The sequence below is a fragment of the Myxocyprinus asiaticus genome, chromosome 43, assembly GCF_019703515.2.
Source record: "Myxocyprinus asiaticus isolate MX2 ecotype Aquarium Trade chromosome 43, UBuf_Myxa_2, whole genome shotgun sequence".
Taxonomy (NCBI): domain Eukaryota; kingdom Metazoa; phylum Chordata; class Actinopteri; order Cypriniformes; family Catostomidae; genus Myxocyprinus; species Myxocyprinus asiaticus.
In genome coordinates, this window is record NC_059386.1 from 31,689,363 (window position 1) to 31,712,152 (window position 22,790).

General features: G+C 36.7%; 1 protein-coding gene across 1 annotated transcript; it reads left to right on the forward strand.

Annotated features, from left to right (window-relative positions):
- The first annotated feature begins 3,335 nt into the window (after positions 1–3,335).
- Positions 3,336–22,242, forward strand: LOC127434060 (ras GTPase-activating protein 1-like). Its single transcript, XM_051686512.1, has 26 exons — positions 3,336–3,418; positions 3,843–4,517; positions 4,747–4,899; positions 8,490–8,625; positions 8,872–8,942; positions 10,142–10,259; positions 10,367–10,398; positions 10,595–10,647; positions 10,727–10,877; positions 10,992–11,070; positions 11,206–11,329; positions 11,419–11,575; positions 11,661–11,748; positions 11,835–11,915; positions 12,258–12,415; positions 12,517–12,593; positions 12,686–12,858; positions 16,952–17,111; positions 17,199–17,341; positions 17,541–17,656; positions 17,765–17,851; positions 17,936–18,003; positions 18,133–18,221; positions 18,322–18,399; positions 20,241–20,375; positions 20,909–22,242. The coding sequence occupies exons 2-26, from the start codon at positions 4,024–4,026 to the stop codon at positions 20,990–20,992; spliced, it is 3,105 nt and encodes a 1,034-aa protein (XP_051542472.1). The 5' UTR covers positions 3,336–3,418; positions 3,843–4,023; the 3' UTR covers positions 20,993–22,242.
- The last annotated feature ends 548 nt before the right edge of the window (positions 22,243–22,790 follow it).

A 22,790-nucleotide genomic window follows, 5' to 3' on the forward strand; every position in this document is an offset into this window, starting at 1 on the left:
ATAAAACTAAATAGAATCTACTTAACTTTATGACATAATATTGATTAAAGTGGGTGAGTAAATTTAACTTAAACATTTAAGTAAATGTCATAACTTTTACTTAGAAATATGATATATATGGTGCTTGAATAAACTTAGTTACATTTAAATAAACATCTTATTTGGCATGTCACATTCTGACAACAATGTCTTACAAACATGTTTATCCCTACTTGGCTGTTTGGACATTTTTGGTTTTTTTAATAAAAATGGTTTCCTCAATCTGAGTGGTTCAAAACTTAGTGACTTTATGTAGATATGCAGTCTGTGGTCATTAAAAAAATGCGACACCTTGACTGTTAGCAGTCAAAACTGAACGACCATAAGAAAAGAATGGGACAGACCCCAACACAGAGCAAATATTTTTTTTTATATGTGTTGAATACAATCTATACATCAGCCACAATGCTGAAAGAACACACTCAGAAATGAAGGGGTAAGACTATAAAACATCCAGAGTGCAAATGATTCACATCCACACACACACTATTACACATACAGAGAGAGAAAAATGAATGGGTTAGACTATGACACAGCCAGAATGCAGAATGCAGAATGCACACACACACACACACACACATACAATCACACACACAATGCACACACACACACAGTCGCACATAGTCCAATACATGACACATTTTTTTTCTCACTTTTTTTTTTTTAATTCATTTTAATTATATAGGCACAAAACACCATGACAGTGACAATCAACAGATAATTTTTTAATCATGAATGGGTAAAATGAACTTAAGACTGCTCAAAACAAGAAGTTACCAAATGTAACAACACAGTTAACAATAAAAACAATTTGAATGAACTTGCAAACAGTGAAACCATACAAGCTCATTAATTATTAAATCTCAGTGCATGCTGGGAACAACAACTTCGAAAGGTTAAGTAAAATGTACTTATTTTATTTACCTGTGAAATTTACTACAATTATCAAATAAATATGAAAAGGTTTTCTACTTTAGGATTAATACATGATGACACATTGTAAAAATAACAAACAATAATAAATCATGTTTACTTATAAGCTAGATTATAAATGTTTACATATTTGAACGTAGAATTTACTTAATATTTTCAAGTTCACACTTAAACTAGTTTATTTAATGTAAAAAGTACTTAACCTTTTTTGCTATATTTACTACACCATAAAATAATTGTTTTCAGTGTACATGGTACTTAAACACATGTTTAATCATGTATCAAATGACATTCGGAAGCCTTCTACAGGGAAGCTTAATGCATGCTATGTAATCTATTGGACAATATCACCTTGCATTTCTGGCTATAGAAGATACAGAGCTGTGCCGCAGACCTCAACACTTGGAAAAAACGATGATGGTAACAATCAAAAGGTAATTTTTTTATCAAGAAAAGGTCACTTTTAATAGAAAATGAACTTCAGCCTTGACAAAACTAGAACCTACCAAATGTTACAACAAAATCAACAATAAAAACAGTGTAAATAAACTTGCAAACTGTGAAACTTTATTCAGTTATTCAATTATTCAAAAATTATTCAATCTCAGTGCATGTTGGGAACACCAACTTTGAAAAGTTAAGTAAAATTTACTTACTTTATTTACCTGTGAAGTTTACTCAAATAAGGTAATAAATATGACAAGGTTTTTTACTTTATGATTGATATATGATGATGCTTTGTAAAGATAACAGACAATCATTAATAACACTTACTTATAAGCTAAAGCATTACTTTATATATATATATATATATATATATATATATATATATATATATATATATATATATATATATATATATATGTTTTAATTGAATACAAATGTAGTATTTACTTTATATGTTCAAGTTCACAATTAAACTAACTTCTTCACTGTAGAAAGTACTTAAAGGGATAGTTCACCCAAAAAGGTAAATTCTCTCATCATTTACTCACCCTCATGCCATTCCAGATGTGTAAGACTTTATTTCTTCTGAAGAACACAAACAAAGATTTTTAGAAGAATATCTCAGCTCTGTAGGTCCATTCAATGCAAGTGAATGGGTACCAAAACTTTGAAGCTCCAAAAAGCACATAAAGGCAGCATAAAAGTAATCAATAAGACTCCAGTGGTTAAATTCATATCTTCAGAAGTGATATAATAGGTGTGGGTGAGAAATGGATCAATATTTAAATAATTTTTTACTACAAATTCTCCTCCCTGCTCATTAGGTGGCAATATGCACAAAGAATGTGAAAGTGAAAGTGGAGACTGATAGTAAAAAAGGACTTAAATATTGATCTGTTTCTCACCCACACCTATTATATCACCTCTGAAGATATGGATTAAACCACTGGAGTCTTATGGATTACTATTATGCTGCCATTATGTGCTTTTTAAAGCTTTAAAAATTTGGTACCCATTCACTTGCATTGAATGGACCTACAGAACTGAGATATTCTTCAAAAAGTCTTCGTTTGTGTTCTTCAGAAGAAAGAAAGTCATTCACATCTGGGATGGCTTGAGGGTGAGTAAATGATGAGAGAATTTTCATTTTTGTGTGAACTATCCCTTTAATCTTTTCTACGATATTTACTTCATCACAAATATTTTTTTTTTTTTTTTTTTTTTTTTTTTTTAGTGCAGTTAAACCTGACATGCACCTCACATATTAGATTAAAAATACGTTGAATGGTCAATAATAGCTATTCTCACTTTATTTTCAAATATTAACTTATTGGATCTTTTTTTTTTCCATGAAAAAGTATTATTTTCTCACCTCTTATGTCTTCGATAATCATGGGTTTCTCTGATGCTCTCACTGACAACATAAGGATTGATTTGTCACACATAAATATTGATTTGCTTCATATATATTTTTATATTTACAGTAGGCCGCAGCTTTTTCAGTACATTTGTAACCACGACTCTCTGGGTGTCTGGTGCCCCCTGTAGGTGGACCAGAGGAACAAATGCTAAACGCAAACGCTATTGTGAATATCCATGGACACATCACTTCTTTATTCTTAAAAATATAGTATAAGTTGGTGTAACACATTAGGAAATTGTCTAGGCAACATGAATAACCGTTAAAACGTTGAATATAAAGTTACGTGACATTTAATTGCCTCCAGAAAAAATCGCCTCAAAAGTTTCTAACACTTTTTTACGGAGATCCCATATTAATTTGATATGATTTTATAGTAGCAAACAATAAATGTGGTAACTACGGTATTTTCGCGGAAACTGTTTCTTATAGTACATTTCTGTAAGGACTGGCACGGGCACGCGCCTCAATCAGTCAGTAAGGAGCGCGCGGACGGGTTCACGCGAGGTGGGAGTGTTTGAGGGGCGCGAGGGCTGTGCGACACTTCACAACACCACTCTCAACATGAAACTAGGCAAAGTGAGTGAAACAGAAGTAACGAAAACATCGCTTCTCCACTTTTTAACACTTCTGTCGTACTTTAAATAAACCGAGGCGCTTGACTAACCTTAAACGCTGTACTTTTGTGAAACAGTTGGCTCAGATTTGGTCAGACAAAAACTAAGCTAACGAGCTAAGTTACCTTCATACTCGCCATTGCTATGCACTGATTTGATTTAGTTTTCAATTCTTTTAGTCAATTTTTATTTATTTTTTAGCTGGGAACTGCGCTTTACCAGCTCAGTTTGAATGTATTAACGTTTATCCCCATACAGATAAGTTTATGTTGTGATTCCAGAAGTTGGGAGTGAAAAATGAACTAGCATCACTTGTAAACAATGACTATTCACAGAGATATTACAGCATTTGTGATTTCCTAATGTTGTTCTTGATTTCACTTTAGGAGGAAAAAACAAAACAATGAAGACTTGAAGCTGTCTCTGTGTTGGTTTGGAAAGAGAGGAAACTAGACCTTTGCCTTTCCATCTCTCTCTAAATAGGGAATACAAGTGTAGTTGTGGGTTTCAGGAGGGGAAACCCTCCTGAATTTTGCCAGCTTTCATTGTCAACTTCTCAGGGTGACAATGATGGCAACAGAGGGTGGCAGCGAGGAGCCTGACCCCTTTTCGATGGTGAACCGGATGGATGGGGCAGGAGTAGATGGGACCACCCAGTTGCCAGCCTGTCCTGGGCCGGGCATCCGCATATCAGACTTCAGCCCAGCTGTATCTCTCCATACCACGGTTATACCACCTAAAAAGTCTCCTGAGGTCACATACCCTATCTTTGGGAGGGATCCAAGACCTGGAACAGTCATGTTTGCCTCAAAGGGAGGTGGCATTGGTGGTGGACATGTTATATTGGGGTCTTTCTCAGGAGTGGGGAGGGGATTGTTAGATCCTCTACCTGAAGAAGCTGTCAGCAGGGTACCATCTGCGTCCGTGAATCCAGAGGTGTATCTTGCCACCCCTCTGTTTCCACCGCTGGGCATCGTTGAAGAATGTGATGTTCTGGAGGGGCCAGAAATTGGAGAAGAGGATGAAGTAGTGTTAACCCTTACAGCCCCGCCTCCTAATCAGTGAGTTGGTGTAATATTATGACAGTTCATCCCATTTTGTTTAGCCTATTATTTCAAAGGTAAAAAATAGTTCTGAAGGCTTCAAACTTGTACATCTAGAATATCCCTCATACATCTGGCAGTGTTCGTCTTCAAATTTGAGCTCTTCTGATCGCAGGGTCAGTGTGTGACAAAAATAATAGGTATTTGGTCATTTAGTTAAAGGATAACAGAGTTTGTAATTCTTCAGGTGGTATCATGGGAAGCTGGATCGCATGATTGCAGAGGAGCGTTTGCTTCAGACTCAAACGCCTGGCAGCTACCTCATCAGGGAGAGTGATCGCCGACCTGGCTCTTTTGTGTTGTCTTTTCTTAGCAAGAACAACACAGTCAGCCATTTCAGGTGTGTTTGTCTCATATAACTTTCTCTTTCTCATCAAGTTCACCCAAATAGAATAAGTCTCTCATCATTTACCCATCCTCATGCCATCCCAAACACAAATGACTTGTGTTCTGCTGCGGAACACAAACTAACATATTTTGAAGAAAGTATGAGGTGTTTTTGTCGATGGCGTTCAATACTTTCAAGCTCCAAAAAGCTCCTTATTCACTATAAATCTTGAATCCAGTAATCTTATGGCTCTGTTCGCACATACCATCAATATGGAAATTTATAGGTAATGGTATAACTTCTCATTAAGGGAAATTGCCAGAAAAAAAATTACCAGTATTTTCAAAAGGGTCGTGTTCACACATGACCTTCAGCCTGAAAATTGCAGTACAATTTCTGGAAAAGGCTCTATGTGTGAAAGGGGCTAATGAAACTTTTGCATTTTCATTTTTTAGTGTTTACCATCAACCTTTTGGCGACTTGTATATTTTAAAGGTATCCCCAAAAAATTCAACCTGTGACTTAGAGCTGTAAGTTTAGGACAAAAATCATAATCTTTTTTTTTTTTTTTTGATTTTCTCCCCAATTTGGAATGTCCAATTCCTAATGCGCTCTAAGTCTTCATGGTGGCGTAGTAACTCGCCTCAATCCGGGTGGCGGAGGACGAATCTCAGTTGCCTCCGTGTCTGAGACCGTCAATTCACGCATCTTATCACGTGGTGAGTTGTGCATGGATGCCGCAGAGAATAGTATGGGCCTCCACACACGCTACGTCTCCGCGGTAACGCGCTCAACAAGTCACGTGATAAGATGCATGCATTGACGGTCTCAGACACGGAGGCAACTGAGATTCGTCCTCCGCCACCCGGATTGAGGCGAGTTACTACGCCACCACGAGGACTTAGAGCGCATTGGGAATGGGGCATTGGACCCCACCGAGAGCGAGAACCACATTATAGCGACCACGAGGAGGTTACCCCATGTGACTCTTCCATCCCTACCAGCCGGGCCAATTTGATTGCTTAGGAGACCTGTCTGGAGTCACTCAGCACACCCTGGATTCGAACTCGCGACTCCAGGGATGGTAGTCAGCATCAATACACGCTGAGATTCCCAGGCCCGCATCATAATTGTTTTTAATAGAAAATGACTTCAGACTTGACAAAACAAGAAGTTACCAAACTTGTGCAATCGTGCAAGCTTATTAATTATTTAAGCCCGGTGCATGTTGGGAACGACAACTTCAAAAAGTTAAATAAAATTTACTTGTTTTATTTACTTGTGAAATTTACTTAAAGTAAGCGAATAAATATGACAAGGTTTTCTACTTTAGGACTGATACATGATCTTTACGCATTGTAAAGATAATAAACAATCATGAATCATATACGTATCATAATTGTCAATTATTTCTCTTGGTAATGTAATTGCGATTAATTTCGATTAATAAAATTCAAACTTACATCAAATCAAATCAAATCACTTTATTGTCACACAGCCATATACACAAGTGCAATGGTGTGTGAAATTCTTGGGTGCAGTTCCGATCAACATAGAAGTCGTGACAGTGATGAGACATATACCAATTTACAATAACATCAAATTAACACAGCACAATTTAAACATCTGATATACACATAATTACACTCAACAATATACAAATAATAACATACACTGTACAGTATACAATGCGCACTATATAGATACACATTATTCACTAAAAGAAAATATATATATATATATATATATATATATATATATATATATATATATATATATATATATATATATTGATATAGTCAGTTGTTAAGAGAGAATATAATATAATAATAATATAATTTATGACAGTCCGGTGTGAGATATAAGAGTAAGGGTAATAAAGTAAGTGTAATAAAGTGCAGTGCTGATGTATTTTGATCGTGGGAGATCAAGAGTTCAGATTGCTTGGGGGAAGAAGCTGTCATGGAGTCGGCTGGTGCGGGTCCTGATGCTGCGATACCGCCTGCCTGATGGTAGCAGTGAGAACAGCCCATGGCTCGGGTGGCTGGAGTCTCTGATGATCCTCCGAGCTTTTTTCACACACCGCCTTGTATATATTTCCTGGAGGGAGGGAAGCTCACCTCCGATGATGTGTCTGGCAGTTCGCACCACCCTTTGCAGTGCTTTGCGGTTGTGGGCTGTGCTATTGCCGTATCAGGCGGAGATGCAGACAGTCAGGATACTACCACCGTCGTGTCATCAGCAAACTTAATGATGGCATTGGAGCTATGTGTTGCCACACAGTCATGTGTGTACAAGGAATACAGTAGTGGGCTGAGAACACAGCCCTGTGGGGCTCCAGTGTTGAGGGGCAGTGATGAGGAGATGTTGCTGCCTATTCTAACCACCTGGCGTCTGCTTGACAGGAAGTCCAGGATCCAGCTGCACAGCGAGCTGTTTAAGCCCAGAGCCCGGAGTTTCTCATCTAGCTTGGAGGGCACTATGGTGTTGAATGCTGAGTTGTAGTCTACAAACAGCATTCTCACATAAGTGATCGAACTTACATAATCAAACTTACATGTAAATGCTTATTTTGTCTGAGGAATATCCATGTGGTTCTTTATGTAGGCTACACATCGAAAACAAGCTGAGAACTGCTTTTAAATTACTTTATTGCTGTTTTACAAAAAAAAGTGCTTAAACGTTCAACTTCACATTGGTCCTCTTAGCAGCATGAAAAACAAAAATGTTATTCAAATTTTGCATGTTGTTAATAGAGGTTTTCTTTCTTTTTAAACAGAAGTAGCGCTCAGGTGAATGCTGTAATTGACACTTTTCTCGATTAGTTAATTGTGGCAGCTGTAATTGTAATCTCGATTAATTATTTGATTTATTGTGCAGGCCTACATTGACTGTCATTTTAACTTGCGTCTGCATTTTCAAAATTACCCAACTGGCCGTAAAAAAACGTGAACCTGGTAACAGTCTGGTTTGTGTACAGCGATTTGCATGCTTCAAGCCAGAGGAAGTGTGTGAACGAGCTACTCTCATGAACACACCAAGGAGACTGCGGATGTCAAGATTCGTAGTGAATAAGGACTTACATTTTTGGTCCATTTCTCACCCAAAACATTTGTTTCACACCAGAAGACACTGAATAATCTCAAGTCATATTGATTACTTTTATGATGCCTTTATGTCCTTGTTGAAGTTCGAACGTTTTGAACCCCATTGATTTACATTGTACAAATAAAAACACCTCATACATTCTCTTCAAAATACCTATGTTTGTGTTCTGCAGCAGAAAGAGTTTGGGATGGTATGAGAGTTAGTAAAAGATGAGAGAATTTTCATTTTTGGGTGAACTATTCCTTTAAACTGCAGTGTTGAAGCAGGCAAGATTGCAACACCTGTAAAGAGCATGGCAGAACCATTTTTTAGAAGATTTCATTTTTCAATGCTGAAATTTAGTTGTGAAATGCTTTAATTTTAATCTAATAGGTTTAAATGAGACTAAAAAATGATGCCACTGTTTATTGTATTAGCACTATTCCTAACCTAAACCACAGTGAAAACCATGCATGTTTGAAAGTGAGATGTTTGAGATTTGTTGTTGTTTGCAGGATCATTGCTATGTGTGGAGACTACTACATTGGTGGCCGTCGCTTCTCCTCTCTGTCAGATCTGATTGGTTATTACAGTTATGTGTCCTGCCTGCTGAAAGGCGAGAAGTTGTTATCACCGGTGGCCCCTCCAGAGGTAGGCCTGCCCAAAAAAGGGGTATAGTTCACCCCTAAATGAAAATTCTGTCATTTACTTTGTTTGTTGTACTTTCTCCTTCGGCGAAACAATGTTAGCCTCAGTCACCATTCACTTTCTTTGCTTCTTTTTTTCATACAGTAAAAGTGAATGGTGACTGAGGCAGTCAGTCCCTAACATTCTAACTAACATCTTTGTCAAATGCTACAGTGCATGCCTGTGTTCATTTTTTTGTTTTTCTTAAAGCCTGTAGAAGATCGTAGGAGGGTGCGAGCAATTCTGCCATACACCAAAGTGCCTGAAACTGATGAAATCAGGTGTGGTGATATTTTTGTATTTTTATGAAATTAATAGAGATGGGACTCATAAAGAATTTAACTATTCCGGCTCTGATTCCAATTCTTTAACGATTCCTGTTCCTTAACGGTACCAGTAATGATTCCAGTAACAATTCTTTTACTTTTGAAGAGGAAATACTTGGAAATAGGAGATGCAATTCTTATTGCATTTACTGCAATCTGCAGTCTGTTGCCAGATGATGAGATAATTTCAAGTTTCTACAGAGCAGATATAACATATCATGTGTTTGCATAAATGCGATACAATAATGTATCCTAACTATATTTTATATATAAGTTCTAAACAAACAAGAAATGTTATGGCATATTTAATTCATGCATTTATTCTTTTATAAAAATTACACTTATTACAACAAAACTCGTGTATCTTTAACTACACATTGTCATATAAACAAGCAGTCAGTAACACAGGTCTGAAGTACATGACATAACAGTAACAGTTCCAGAGACAGTTATGAGAGTAGTGTTATGTAGTCTAACAGTTCTTATTTCATTTCGAGTTGGACATTCATAACTTGCGCATCAGTATAAGAATAATTCAGTAGCGGGCCTGGGTAGCTCAGTGAGTATTGATGCTGACTACCACCCCTGAATCCAGGGCGTGCTGAGTGACTCCAGCCAGGTCTCCTAAGGAACCAAATTGGCCCGGTTGTCAGGGAGGGTAGAGTCACATGGGGTAACCTCCTCATGGTGGCTATAATGTGTGGTTCTCGCTCTCAGTGTGCCATGTGGTGAGTTGTGCATGGATGCCGCGGAGAATAGCGCGAAGCCTCCACACACGCTACGTCTCCACGGTAACGCGCTCAACAAGCCACGTGATAAGATGCGTGGATTGACGGTCTCAGACGCGGAGGCAACTGAGATTCGTCCTCCGCCACCTGGATTGAGGCGAGTCACTACGCCACCACGAGGACTTAGAGCGCATTGGGACTTGGGCATTCCAAATTGGGGAGAAAATAAAAATGGAACCGGTTCTGAACAAGAACCGGTTCTCGGTACCCAACATTTGAAATTAATAATAAATATACATTTAAATGCGTACTTTATTGCTCAAATGTACAGATTTGGTTGAAAGGTTTTTCATACAAGCTTTTTTATTGTGTCTTGAGGTTTGAAGTTTTGTTCAGATTATTTAATCGGACCTCTTTCTCTTACAGTTTCTTCAAAGGTGACACTTTTATCGTTCATAATGAACTGGAGGACGGCTGGTTGTGGGTGACGAATGTCCGGACAGATGAGCAAGGACTCATTGTCGAGGACCTGGTGAAGGAAGTGGTGAGTCAAAAAGTTTTTTTTTTTTTTTAGCAAACGTATGTGTCCATAATTTGAGAAATATCAAAAGATATTATGATTAAGAAAATTCTGTACTGACACATTCTCAGGGGCGTGAGGAGGACCCTCATGAAGGAAAAGTGTGAGTTGGATTATTTTGTTGTAATTTCTAGTTTGAGAGGTATTAGGTTTGAAAGTGAGACAGGACATCAGCATCTTTGAACATGTAGAAGTTTGCTATAACATAGTGGGGCTTAGAAATGTATAGAAATATCTGATTCTATTTTATTTTATGCCTCATTCCTGATAATCTGCTCAACATCTTTTGCCTGTTTTAGATGGTTTCATGGCAAAATTAACAAGCAAGAAGCTTACAACCTACTGATGACAGGTCAGTCCTCAAACAACAATTTAAAAGCAATAAACAGTGATGCATCACCCTTGCTCACCCCCATAATCAATCTCCCCAGTTGGACAGGTGGGCCGATTTTTAGTGCGGCCCTCTGATAGCACACCTGGAGACTATTCACTGTACTTCCGAACCACAGAGACCATCCAGCGCTTTAAAATCAGCCCCACACCCTGCAACCAGTTCATGATGGGAGGCCGCTACTACAACAGGTACATTTGGAATTGTGCTCATTAAAATACTGCCCGTACTTAGAACCCATACAGATTGAATTTTTTGTCCATTACATACTGCTTATGTTGAATGAGAATTATTTTTTTGGGCAGTATTGACGACATCATTGAACACTACAGAAAGGAGCAGATAGTTGAGGGCCATAACCTTAAAGATGCTCTGTCCATCCAGGTATGTGTCACAGGAGAGACACGTGTAACAACTGTTATCGTGTCAATGATTACTTTCATATTATTTGTATTCGCTGTATAGAGAGTGATATAATGTGAAAAATCTTCTTTATTAAGTCTGTGATTTTTATTTCAGCAACAGGAGCAGGTGCTCACGGACTCGGAAAAGGGCGAAGAAATCTACAACACTATCCGTCGAAAGACCAAGGATGCTTTCTATAAAAACATTGTGAAGAAAGGCTATGTCTTGTTTAATAAAGGTGTTCCCAATGTTTCACATTAGCTTTATATTCACAAATATGACCGTAATAGATACAGTTTTACCAAGATGTGTATCTTATTTTTATAGGAAAAGGCAAAAGATGGAAAAATCTGTATTTCATCCTGGAGGGCAACGATTCACAACTGATCTACTTTGAGAGCGAGAAACGTGCAACAAAACCAAAGGGTTTAATTGACCTGAGCGTCTGCTCTGTATATGAGGTCCATGACAGTATGTTTGGCAGGTTAGATTTCTACTGTATTATACAATAATAACAGTTCAACTTTAGCTTTACTTGCACAACATACTTATTTTTTGTCTCTCTACAGGCCAAACTGTTTCCAGATAGTTGTGCAGCACTTTAGTGAGGAGCAGTGTATCTTTTACTTTGCAGGAGAGACCCCTGAACAAGCTCAGGTACTGTTATGCTTTTATTGTTGAATTATTGTTGTTGAATATGAATGTTAATTAAATGTACTTTTTGTTCTTTCTGAACTATGTAGGACTGGATGAAATGTCTGCAAACCTTTTGCAATAATCTTAGGAAATCAAGCCAGCCGTGTTTAAACAAACGTTTGCGTCAGGTAAGATCTCAGGTTCCCCCTGTGTTAGGGGGATAGAGAGAAAACATACAGTCTCTGTTTAAAATGTTTTGGATCGTTCCACAGACGAAACATTGAAAAAAAACAAACAAACATATTTTTAAGAATTTTCTGGAGACAAAAACCTAAAAAAGAAACAATAGTTTATACAGTGCATGCCATTGAAGAGATTGTAAGGCTATCCCTCACAGCCTTGTTTTCATTCCTTTCAAAAATCAAATATGGCGCTACTATGAATAAGACTCAGTCTTGAATAAGCCTTGTACCATAAGTATTCCTGCAGTGCTTTGCCTGAATATGTTACTCGCATGTTTTTTTTTCCAGGTCAGCAGTTTATTTCTGAATGTGGAGGAGGCTCACAAGCTGCCCAGTAAACATTTCACAAACGCCTACTGCAACATTTACCTGAACAGCATTCAGATAGCAAAGACCCATCCACGTGAGGGCCAGAACCCCGTATGGACGGAAGAATTCATTTTCAAGTACGCTCCCTTCTTAGACGTTTATGTCTGATATTTTCCTTCATTTTCTTCACCCAACTTCATGAAGTCCATCATTAATAATTTCCCTAATATTCCTGCAGTGACCTGTCCAGCGAAATCAACCGATTTGAAATCAGTCTGAGCAACAAGACGAAGAAAAGCAAAGAGAGTGATATTTGTATGTTTCTCCTAATTTTTCTGATTTAGATGACACATGTTTACAGTTTTGTGTTGGAAAATGCCAGGAATGATTTCTGTGTTTTCTTGCAGTGTTCATGTGCTGTCCGCTGTGCCGTCTTCAGAGGGGTCAGATGATTGACAAGTGGTTTCTCCTGAGCTCTCATGTGCCCCTGAAGAATGTGGAGCCCAGCTCACTCCGTCTGAGAGTGCGCTACTCTGTGGAAAAGATTATGCCTGTGGAGGTGTACAGTGAGTTAAAAGAGGTGGGAGGCTTTCATTCCATTGGGTCTCATACACATACTTGCATTATAGATGTCTAAGCTGTATCAGAATTAACATACCAAAATGCAAATGCAAGTGAAAATTGGCTTTGGTGAGTATATCCAATCAAAGCACTCACCGCGCTCTCCCAGCTAATTAGGTGCTAAGACCTATGTATTAATATGAAAATGCAAAAAGTTCTGCACTCTAAAAATACTTTATTAGGTTCAAGCAGGAGTTAAAAATAGTACAAACGTTTCGGCTGTCTGCCTTTATCAGTGTAGCACAGGTTACACTGACGAAGGCAGACAGCCGAAACGTTTGTACTATTTTTATCTCCTGCTTGAACCTAATAAAGTATTTTTAGAGTGCAGACATTTTGGTGAGTATATAAAATGGAGTTACTGGCCAGTTGGCTGGTAACTTGTTTAGGAATTGTTACATAACACATCACAATGTAAGAGCAATAGTCTGACTCTCACAGATGTAAGTGACATGGTTAAAACAATCAAAGAGATACAAACGTCTACAAAAGAAAACATCAGTGATACAAGGACCTGCATTGTTTATAACAAAGAAAATATGCATGACTAAATATTTTGTCATAGGGACTAACAATATATTTTATGAAATAATGCAAAATGCAGTGTCATGTCCAGTTAGAAATATTTTCAGTCATTATCAAAATATGGTGACAAACATGACCCTTGACCTTTCCCTAATATATTTTTTTTCAGTCATGAAAAAGATTTCAAATAGTCAAGAAACCCCATTTAAAAGTCATCATTCTATAACCTAACCTTTTATTAACCCTTTAAGCTCGCGAGAAAAAAAAATGGTCAAAATATTAATAACCACAGTCTTGACCAACACAAAATAGGTATTGTTTGAAAGCTTAGAATCTCTTTCCAGTGCATGCAGGCATTATGACCAAAACTGAACAAGTGCTTTGAAATTTGCAGACAAATCAGAAATGTTCCGTTTTGATCATTTATAAAAATAAAAAACAATTGCACCGTACATATTATTGCAATCAATAAAAACATCAAACTTATCAAATAGCCATATGTCATATGTTGTTGGAAAGCTCTCAAAGAGTAGAATACAACCAGCATATTTGTTTTACTCAAAGACAAAAATATAGCGAGTAGCAGCTAAGTATATGTCTTTAACAATTATGTTGGTGTTGCTTATATGCCAGGTTTTTGCTTGTAACTTCAAGAAACGGAACATAAAATATCACATAACATTATTTAGAAGAGGTGATTATCTTTCAAACTAGCCCACACACAAGATAACCGGATGCATAAATCATCAGATAATCCACACAAAGCACAATGTTACATATGGCCACCAGGAAATGCTGCCAAGTAAATGACACAAACTCGATGCAGACTGATCGAGTCAAAAGACACTCATTCTGTGAGATCTCATTACTAAAATCATGTTAGTCATTGTTGTTTTGCATGTGTAATTAGTTCTTCTGTATAATTATTGTGTTTTATTTGTTTGAAGAGGCTTTTGGACACGGAGTTGTTTTTGGACATTTTGATCTATTATTTTTTGTAATGCTATAACTTTTGATTGCTTTGTCATATCAACACAAAAGTTTTTCGGAGCCAACTTATTTACACCCAGAGATATATAATGTCAAATCAGAAAAATAATAATAAATTAAAAAAAAATTCGCTCAGTTATTTTTTGTGATTTGTCAGCTGTTACTTAGGTTGAGAGTCTCAGAATGTATCATAATCTATATCAATTTATTAAAAAATGTGAAAAGTAATTTCACAATGATACCAAACACGACGAGTTATAAGCCTTTAATTTTCTGTATGCCACTGAAACAGGAAATCTTTAAAAACACCTTCAGAGCTTTAAGGTTTAAACAATATGAAATGGTTTGATTCTATAGTGTTTTACAATTTTTGTAAGAAAATGTATTTGAAATTTAGTTTTTACTAATTTTGTTTTCTCAGGTCAAGAATTAGTGCAAGGTCTAACAAGTTTGCAAAAAAGCTAAACAAAGTAAATAATTAATCATTTAAATAATTTAAAAAGAATGTTTGACCCATGATTTCATATCACTGGTATTATCAATGTTAAGTCTTATAGTGAGACTTATATAGTGATATTCCACCATGCTGAAAAAGTTATTAATTTACGTTTTAACTGTAATTTTTTTTTAAATTGACAATTTAAATATGCCATTGGTTTTACTTTGTTTAATGTTCATCTTAAAGATTTTTATTGAAAGAAAAAATTAATGGTATGATTTATTGCTTTTAGTCTGATCAGTTATATATGTTTTGTGATGCTATTTGACACCATCTTAGAAAATTCATCTTTTACGAGAATTTGTCACTGGTGTTACAACCCTTGCTTTATTCGTAAAACAAAATTAAATAATCAAATAAAGAACAACGGGCAAGTTGAACTTTAAAATTTCAATATTTTTTATGTCGGAAATCATTTTTTTTTTTTTAAATGACCCATTTATGGTTGGCGAGGCAAAATTAACTAGTAATTAGTTCATTTTTGGACCCTGTATCCAGGGCCATAACCACAATATACACTGAGGGGCACAAGTTCCCCCCAATAATCCCCCCCACCCACCAATAATTGATATCCTTGTTGATGTTCTGCTGCTGTCCATTATGCACCGCTGTCTAATTGTCATTAAGTTGTTGCAGGAATAACACAATGGTTTAAAAAAAGTGTACTTTTTTGCATGCTCTGTAGTCTAACACCGCTCGTCAGTGTCATTTGAGATTGCCTGTAAACTCGATGGAGGAGCTCAACTTTAAGAGGCTAAGCGGGAACCTCGTGGATTATTTATATTCCATCGCCATGCTTCAGCAAGCAGTTTAGGTTAAGAGTGTTGGTGTCATGTAAGATGTAAATATCTAACTAAACATTCAATGTTTGCCCACTGTTTTATGATTGAAATGTTGTACTGACCGACCGTAATTTCCAATGGTGCAAACTATTGACCATTTGGCAAAATTCGCCACATACAGTATGTGATTCTTATGTCATTCATGACTGTGAATGTGAAAACATTAACAGAGTAGTTTTCAGCATATCAGGATTAAGACAAAGAGCAAATGTGTGTATATTGTAAAGGAATTGAATGAATGTGGTAATCTGGCAGGCTTTGAAGTAGCTTTTTATAAAATTCACTTGACATTGTCTAAGATAATGATTTATAAAACACAAAGTAGAGTGTTATCACCCTCAGATTAAAACTAGAACATAAGACCTGTGACTTCTGGCTTCTATTGAGTTTTTAGGTTATTTTTGGCCTTTATTGCATTTAACGTTTTTAGTCAGGACCAAAGAATACCATTGTTTTTATGACTTAAGCACCCGCGACCCCCCACCCTTCAAAATGGTTTGGTCCCCCCCCCAATGTTCAAGACATGGTTACGGCCTTGCCTATATCTAACACCAGGTTCACACGTTTTCGTTTCGGCGCCCATATTAACAGATGACACGGTTTACACTGTAAGCGTGAGTCGCGAGGTGACGCTTCCCGGAATCGGCAGTGAGCGGATAGTTTCGGCATTGACCCTATTTTTGCTGCGCGGCTTACGCTGAGCTCAGCGGCTCTGGGTGCTATACAACACTAAAAAAATTTGGAGACTATAGAAAAGACACAAAAGCAAATCAAAATTATTCAAACCAAACCTATAGTACACTACAATTTATATGTCTGCATGCAAGTAAACTCAATAAAATAACTTAATAAAGGACAGAATTGATAAACTGCCAGACCTTTTGCCATTCTGTGTATATAGGTTTAAACAACATTAACCAATCACAATAAAGTGTGCTGATAAAGATAAAGTGCATGTGACTGCCCGCTGTTGTCCTTGAAGCATCAATAACCTCAGCTTATTATGACCTTATTAAAGAAAAATTTGGCATAGGACCCCATAGATAACTTTATTTTCTGCGCAGAGGCTCTGCTGTTTCTTGCGAAACAGATTCGGCCAATGTGAACGTCCAATGCGACCGCCCCGCTCATGCCAATCTCACGGAGGATGTGTGAACCTGGCGTAAGGTAACAAATTATCATTTAATTCTTTGCAGATGGTTCTGCTGAAGGAGTTGCACATGATCGGTGCCCTGGCTCACGTGTGTGGACAGGACCGCACTCTCCTCGCCAGCATTCTTCTCAGGATATTCAGACATGAGAACCTGGAAGCTCAGCTTCTCAGAGCCCTCAATGACCGAGAGATCAGTGCGGAAGGTACAGGGATTCTTTTACTCATGCTGTACATTATGTGCGACTTTTCAGACGTTTTCATATTAGTTCCTCTTTTGCTTGAAATTCCAGACGAAGCTACAACTCTTTTCCGGGCCACCACGCTGGCCAGCACTCTGATGGAGCAGTACATGAAAGCCACGGCCACTCCATTTGTTCACCATGCACTTAAAGACACCATCCTGAAGATCATGGATTCCAGGCAGTCCTGTGAGGTATCGGACAGGTTTTCACAACTGTAACACATGAATAAGTCTCAGCTTCACGCCCCCAGACTGCCTGATGCATGTTGCGCACAAACATGGCAAGAGCTTTCTCAAACCGACAAGCTCCAATCTGATTTGCTGGCATTTACGCAATATGTACATAATGAGTTTTATGTCTAATAAACATCTTGCTTCTGCTGTAAATTAGCTCAATCCCTCTAAACTGGAAAAGAACGATGACTTGAACCTGAATCTCGCTCAGCTCTTGAGCATTGTGTCCGAGTTGGTGGAGAAAATATTCATGGCTGCTGAAATCCTCCCTCCGTGAGTCATTGTCTTGCCATTTTAAGGAATTCTCTCAATAAACCCTCCAATCAGATGAAAAGCTAAAGATATAAATAGGATTCATTTTATTCATCCCTCTTTCTTCAGGACTCTCAGGTTCATTTATGGGTGTTTACAGAAATCTGTACAGCAGAAGTGGCCGAGAAACACAACCATGAGAAGTAGAGTAGTGAGGTATGTAAAGTTCCCTTTTGTTGCAGGAAGCTTTGCAAGATTTCATGTGTCATATTTTAATTCATATCCCACTGTCTCTTCCAGTGGTTTTGTCTTCCTCAGACTGATCTGTCCTGCTATTGTCAATCCAAGAATTTTTAACATCATTGCTGGTGAGATATTTGTACAGTACACATGAGGTGGTGAATTGTATGGATGATCAGTGATTAATTAAACATCATCACAAGCAACATCTTTTAGTCAAGTTTGGCAATCTGAATGAATGAATGTTTTGTCTGCAGACCCTCCTTCCCCCACGGCATCCCGGACACTCACCTTGGTGGCCAAAGCTGTCCAGAATCTGGCCAACCTGGTGGAATTTGGAGCCAAAGTAAAAATATGCACTTCAAGTGTATTTTAATATATTCTATAGATATTTACCAGTTTCCATAGTAGTCGCTGTCTTTAAATTCGTCCTTTTTTCATTTTAGGAGCCGTACATGGAAGGAGTAAATCCATTCATCAAGAGTAACAAGCACCGAATGATCATGTTTTTGGACGAGCTTGGGGTTTGTTATCATCTCTAAGTGTATTTTTTGTTGTTGTTTTTTTTTGCCATTGATCAGCAAGTATTGATAGCTAGTAACTGTTTCCTCCAGGGGGTTTTAAAATGTCTCAAAATTGTCTTGCCGCGAATGAGAGATGAGACGAGGCGGCGGAGGCGCTCTTTAACCACACTGCACGCACTGAACTTAGCAGTGGTGGAAAAAGTACTCAATTTCCATATTTATGTAAAAGTCATCCATTAAAATACTAAAGTAAAAGTAAAAAAGTACCTGGTTTTAAAAATACTTAAGTATCAAAAGTAAAAGTACTACAAACTCAGATCCGTCCATCTTATAAAATGCGATCCATTCACATTGTTATTTTTAAAGCCATATACGTAATTCAGTCTTATATAGGTAATATTGGATACAATAAATATGAACTTTTATAGTTAATATTTTCTCTTTAATTTTCAAATACTTGTTCAGATATTTTTGTTTAGTTTTATATCGTTTATTTTTATTTTCTTCTAGGGAAAAAAGCATATCTAGGGACTGTAGATGTAAATTAGCATGTGCTTTAATCTCTATGTACAATGCATCTATTTATTTACTGAAAGTATGTTCTTGTACTGTCCCTATACACATAAATAAATAAAGTTGCTGGTCGGTAAGGACTGGGCATTTTATTCAGAAATATAAATAAATTCAACATTTACTTATTCTGTCCCTGAGCAATTTTGAGTTAAAGCTACCCTTTTAAAAAAATAGTTAGCTACACTACAAGCTATTAACAATAGGGCCTAACTACACTTAAGTATTACCTTTGCTACAAAATATAATTATCAGTTTTAAACAAATAAGAAGTGAAATAATGTGTAGGGTAGCCTATTCTGCGTGAAACTCAAATGAATCGTCCTTTAACACGGTTGATTTACATAAATCCTCCAAAGCAACCGATTCACTAAAATGAATTGAACTTCCCAATACTTCATATGAGAGGGAGAGGATGGTTTAAGAGAGCTTCATATACATGAATTGTCCAAACGAACCGATTCTTTCTAAAGATTCATATGAAAGAGCTGTCTGAGAGAACACATTTGATCAATGTCTTCTTCTTGAATAGTGTGCACATAAATAAGTGCTCATGTGGGTGAAAGCATCAGGAAAATGTTCAAATTTCGAGACATTTTACGAATAGAATTTTATTTTTCCAGGACAGATGGCCAAAACTTGGACAATTCCGGGAAAATGGATGGGTGGCAATTCGACATGAGCGCACTTTACAGCACACCTAGACATACGCACAAATGTGAGCGTTTCGAAGCAGCCGACAAATGAGTCAATATTACTAGATGCTACCGGTCCTGTAGAAAGAACCAAAAGCACAAGACAGCAAAATCATGTAGTAAATACACCTACTGTAATTATTCCACAGCATCTTAAAAGAGTCCTCCATGGTTTCTGTGTTCCACGTATTCTGTGGCTTATATAGTGATGAATACATTTAGACCGTTAGGTTTGTACACAGCTTGAGTCAATTGCATCTTGTCTGTGCATTTGAAAGCCGTTTAGTTTAGTGCGCCTCGATGGTCTGACACAGACTGCATGTGCTCACACTGGCTGCTGTCAATCAAACACACTGCGCTCTGTTCTCCGCTCTCTTTTCGCAAATTACGAAACTATTTTTTAAAATCCGGGTAACGAGTAACGAGAGGCTCTTTCAGGCTGCTTTGTTTCATTACATTCTACCCCCTCACTGTATTTATATGGATTAAAACCAAGCACATTTATGTAAAATACATGTAACTAATGCTGTATTTACAGTATATTTTAAGGATTTGCATATGTGTGCACTTTTTCAGAATGTTCCAGAGCTGCCTGTACCCACAGAGCACTTTAACACTGATCTGGCCCGTGATCTCGCCGCTTTACACCAGCTCTGTGTCACACACTTAGATGAACTGAGGACACTCAGCAATGAGAGAGGAGCACAGCAGGTATGACTAAAAGAAGATTTTTTTTTGTCCAATGTACCACACACTTTGATTGATCCTCAAGGGACAATGTAGTTTTGGGCATACAAAATGAATCGGCCAGATACTGGGGTATCAGAGTGAGTTCAGTCTGTGTTGCTTGGCGAGACGTTGGTTTGGCTGGCTTCTTTAGAACAATTGTTGTTGGCAGAGAAAAAAAAACATACAAACTAACTGCAATGTTATGTCTGGTACTCAATATTAACATAGACGCAGTTTAAAGTGTAATCCACTGATATATACACTAGTACTTTTCCTCATATTGCTTAAATGTGAAGTTGAATAAAATTACTGTATACTGTCTAACAATTAAGGTAGAAATAGCTCAATAAACAATAATAATATCTGTAAATCTAAAAGTGTTTAAACTGTCAAATTATAAATGGCTGATGAATGGTGCAGAAGAGGAAAATTGCACAAAGGTGTTTACAAGCTCTCATGATGTGATCCTTTTTGATTGCGTATAATGAAAGATTTCTCTGGGCTTTTTTTCACAGCACGTCTTGAAAAAACTCTTGGCTGTAACTGAACTTCTGCAACAGACCCAAACTCAATATGCAATACACAACAGCAGCCGATAGACTATTTCAGCTGCACGATTTCACAGTTCTACCTACATTTAAGAGCTTTTCAATGACTGCTATTAGACAATGTGCTACACAAATGTATAATATTTGTTATAGTCACATGATATTTGATCTCGTAGAGAGTTAAAGGGATAGTTCGCCCAAAAAAATAAAAACAATCCTCTCATCTTTTAGCCACCCTCATGTTGTTTAAAGGACTTTCTTTATTCTGTGGAACATGGAAGATGTTGGCCTCAGTCACCATTCATTTTCAGTGTATGGAAAAATGATGCAATGAAAGTGAATGGTGACTGAGCATAACATTCTGCTCTGTGTTCCACAGAAGAAAGTCATACAAGTTTGTAACAATTTGAGGGTGAGTAAATGATGACAGAATTTTTCTTTTAAGGTGAACTATCCCTTTAAGCTCAAAAAATGTATAAAGCAAGCGAATTTCAATCACTAGTGAATGAAGTCCTTTCAACCATCCAGCTGTCATAAAGAGCTCATAGTGACATTATCCAGGTGAGAGAAGTGATGTTTTCCAGGTTCATAACTACTGTAGACTACAGTTTACACCATTACAATGTTTGCTCTGAACTGGCAAACAAAACCACACTTTCCTCGAAAGTCTGAAAAGTGGATAAACTTGCGTGAAAAGACCAAACATGCTTTATAAATTTGCTATCTGTCTGGTTTTTCTTTTTAAACCATGCTTGAGCAAACTGTAAACAGAAAATATTCTTTATATGTGAATTTATATATCCATCCGATAGTGCAAAGGAAGGTATTTTGTATCAAAACAGTTCTCGAACTTTGAATCATAAAACAAAGTGCAATTTTTCTCTGAATTTTTCGAGAATTGTTTTCTGACAATATGCATAATGATATGAGTGAGATTACATTATATCAGCTATGCATGCACTCATTTAATGTTTTTGTAAAATACTTGCAATGATTGTTTTCTAATATATATGCAATATGCAAATAAATCAAAATAATTTGGCATTTGACTGTGAGGAAGTTTTCACTGAAGTACTTAAAGTATTAGTTCAAGGTATGCTAATATAAATTAGATAGTTAATAAATTTATGAATTTGTTTTTGGCGCTCCTTTAATATATTTGAAACGATCTACTGTTCCCACTTTTGCCACTAGATGGAACCGATGTACTTCTTTCATAGAATGTGATACTGTCGAAATGGTTAGACCACCTTTCCATAGTTAAGGCACTAAAAGCTGTATTGTAAAAATTGCTTTTATAAAACAGTTAATTAAAATAATGTGTGTGTGTGTATATATATATATATATATATATATATATATATATATATATATATATATATATATATATATATATTATTGTGGCATAATGGTGATATCGAAAAATCTTTGTATTAATGCACGTGTGTGTGTGTGTGTGTGTGTATGTGTGTATATATATATATATATAATGTATGTATGTGTGTGTGTGTGTATGTATATATATATATATATATATATATATATATATATATACATACATGCATACATACACATATACATACATACATACACATATACATATACACACACAACACATATATATATACATAAATACATTATATATATATGTGTGTATATACATATATTTGTGTGTGTGTGTATATATATATATATATATATATATATATATATGCGCTGTATTCACCATTCAGCATCATACATGTGTGTTTATATGCATAGATATTCACTCACACTCCTATGACTGTCATTATTTTACATTCTGAACCAAACTATATTAAATTTCCTCTAATGTTCAGCCGAACTCGCA

What these genes read in the sequence shown, in the direction of transcription:
- LOC127434060 (XM_051686512.1), top strand. Translation starts at nt 4,024, where the DNA reads ATGATGGCAACAGAGGGTGGCAGCGAGGAGCCTGACCCCTTTTCGATG. An exon ending in CACCGGTGGCCCCTCCAGAG is followed by an intron (nt 8,626 to 8,871) that starts GTAGGCCTGCCC and finishes TTTTTCTTAAAG; the next exon opens with CCTGTAGAAGATCGTAGGAG. An exon ending in AGACCCCTGAACAAGCTCAG is followed by an intron (nt 11,749 to 11,834) that starts GTACTGTTATGC and finishes TGAACTATGTAG; the next exon opens with GACTGGATGAAATGTCTGCA.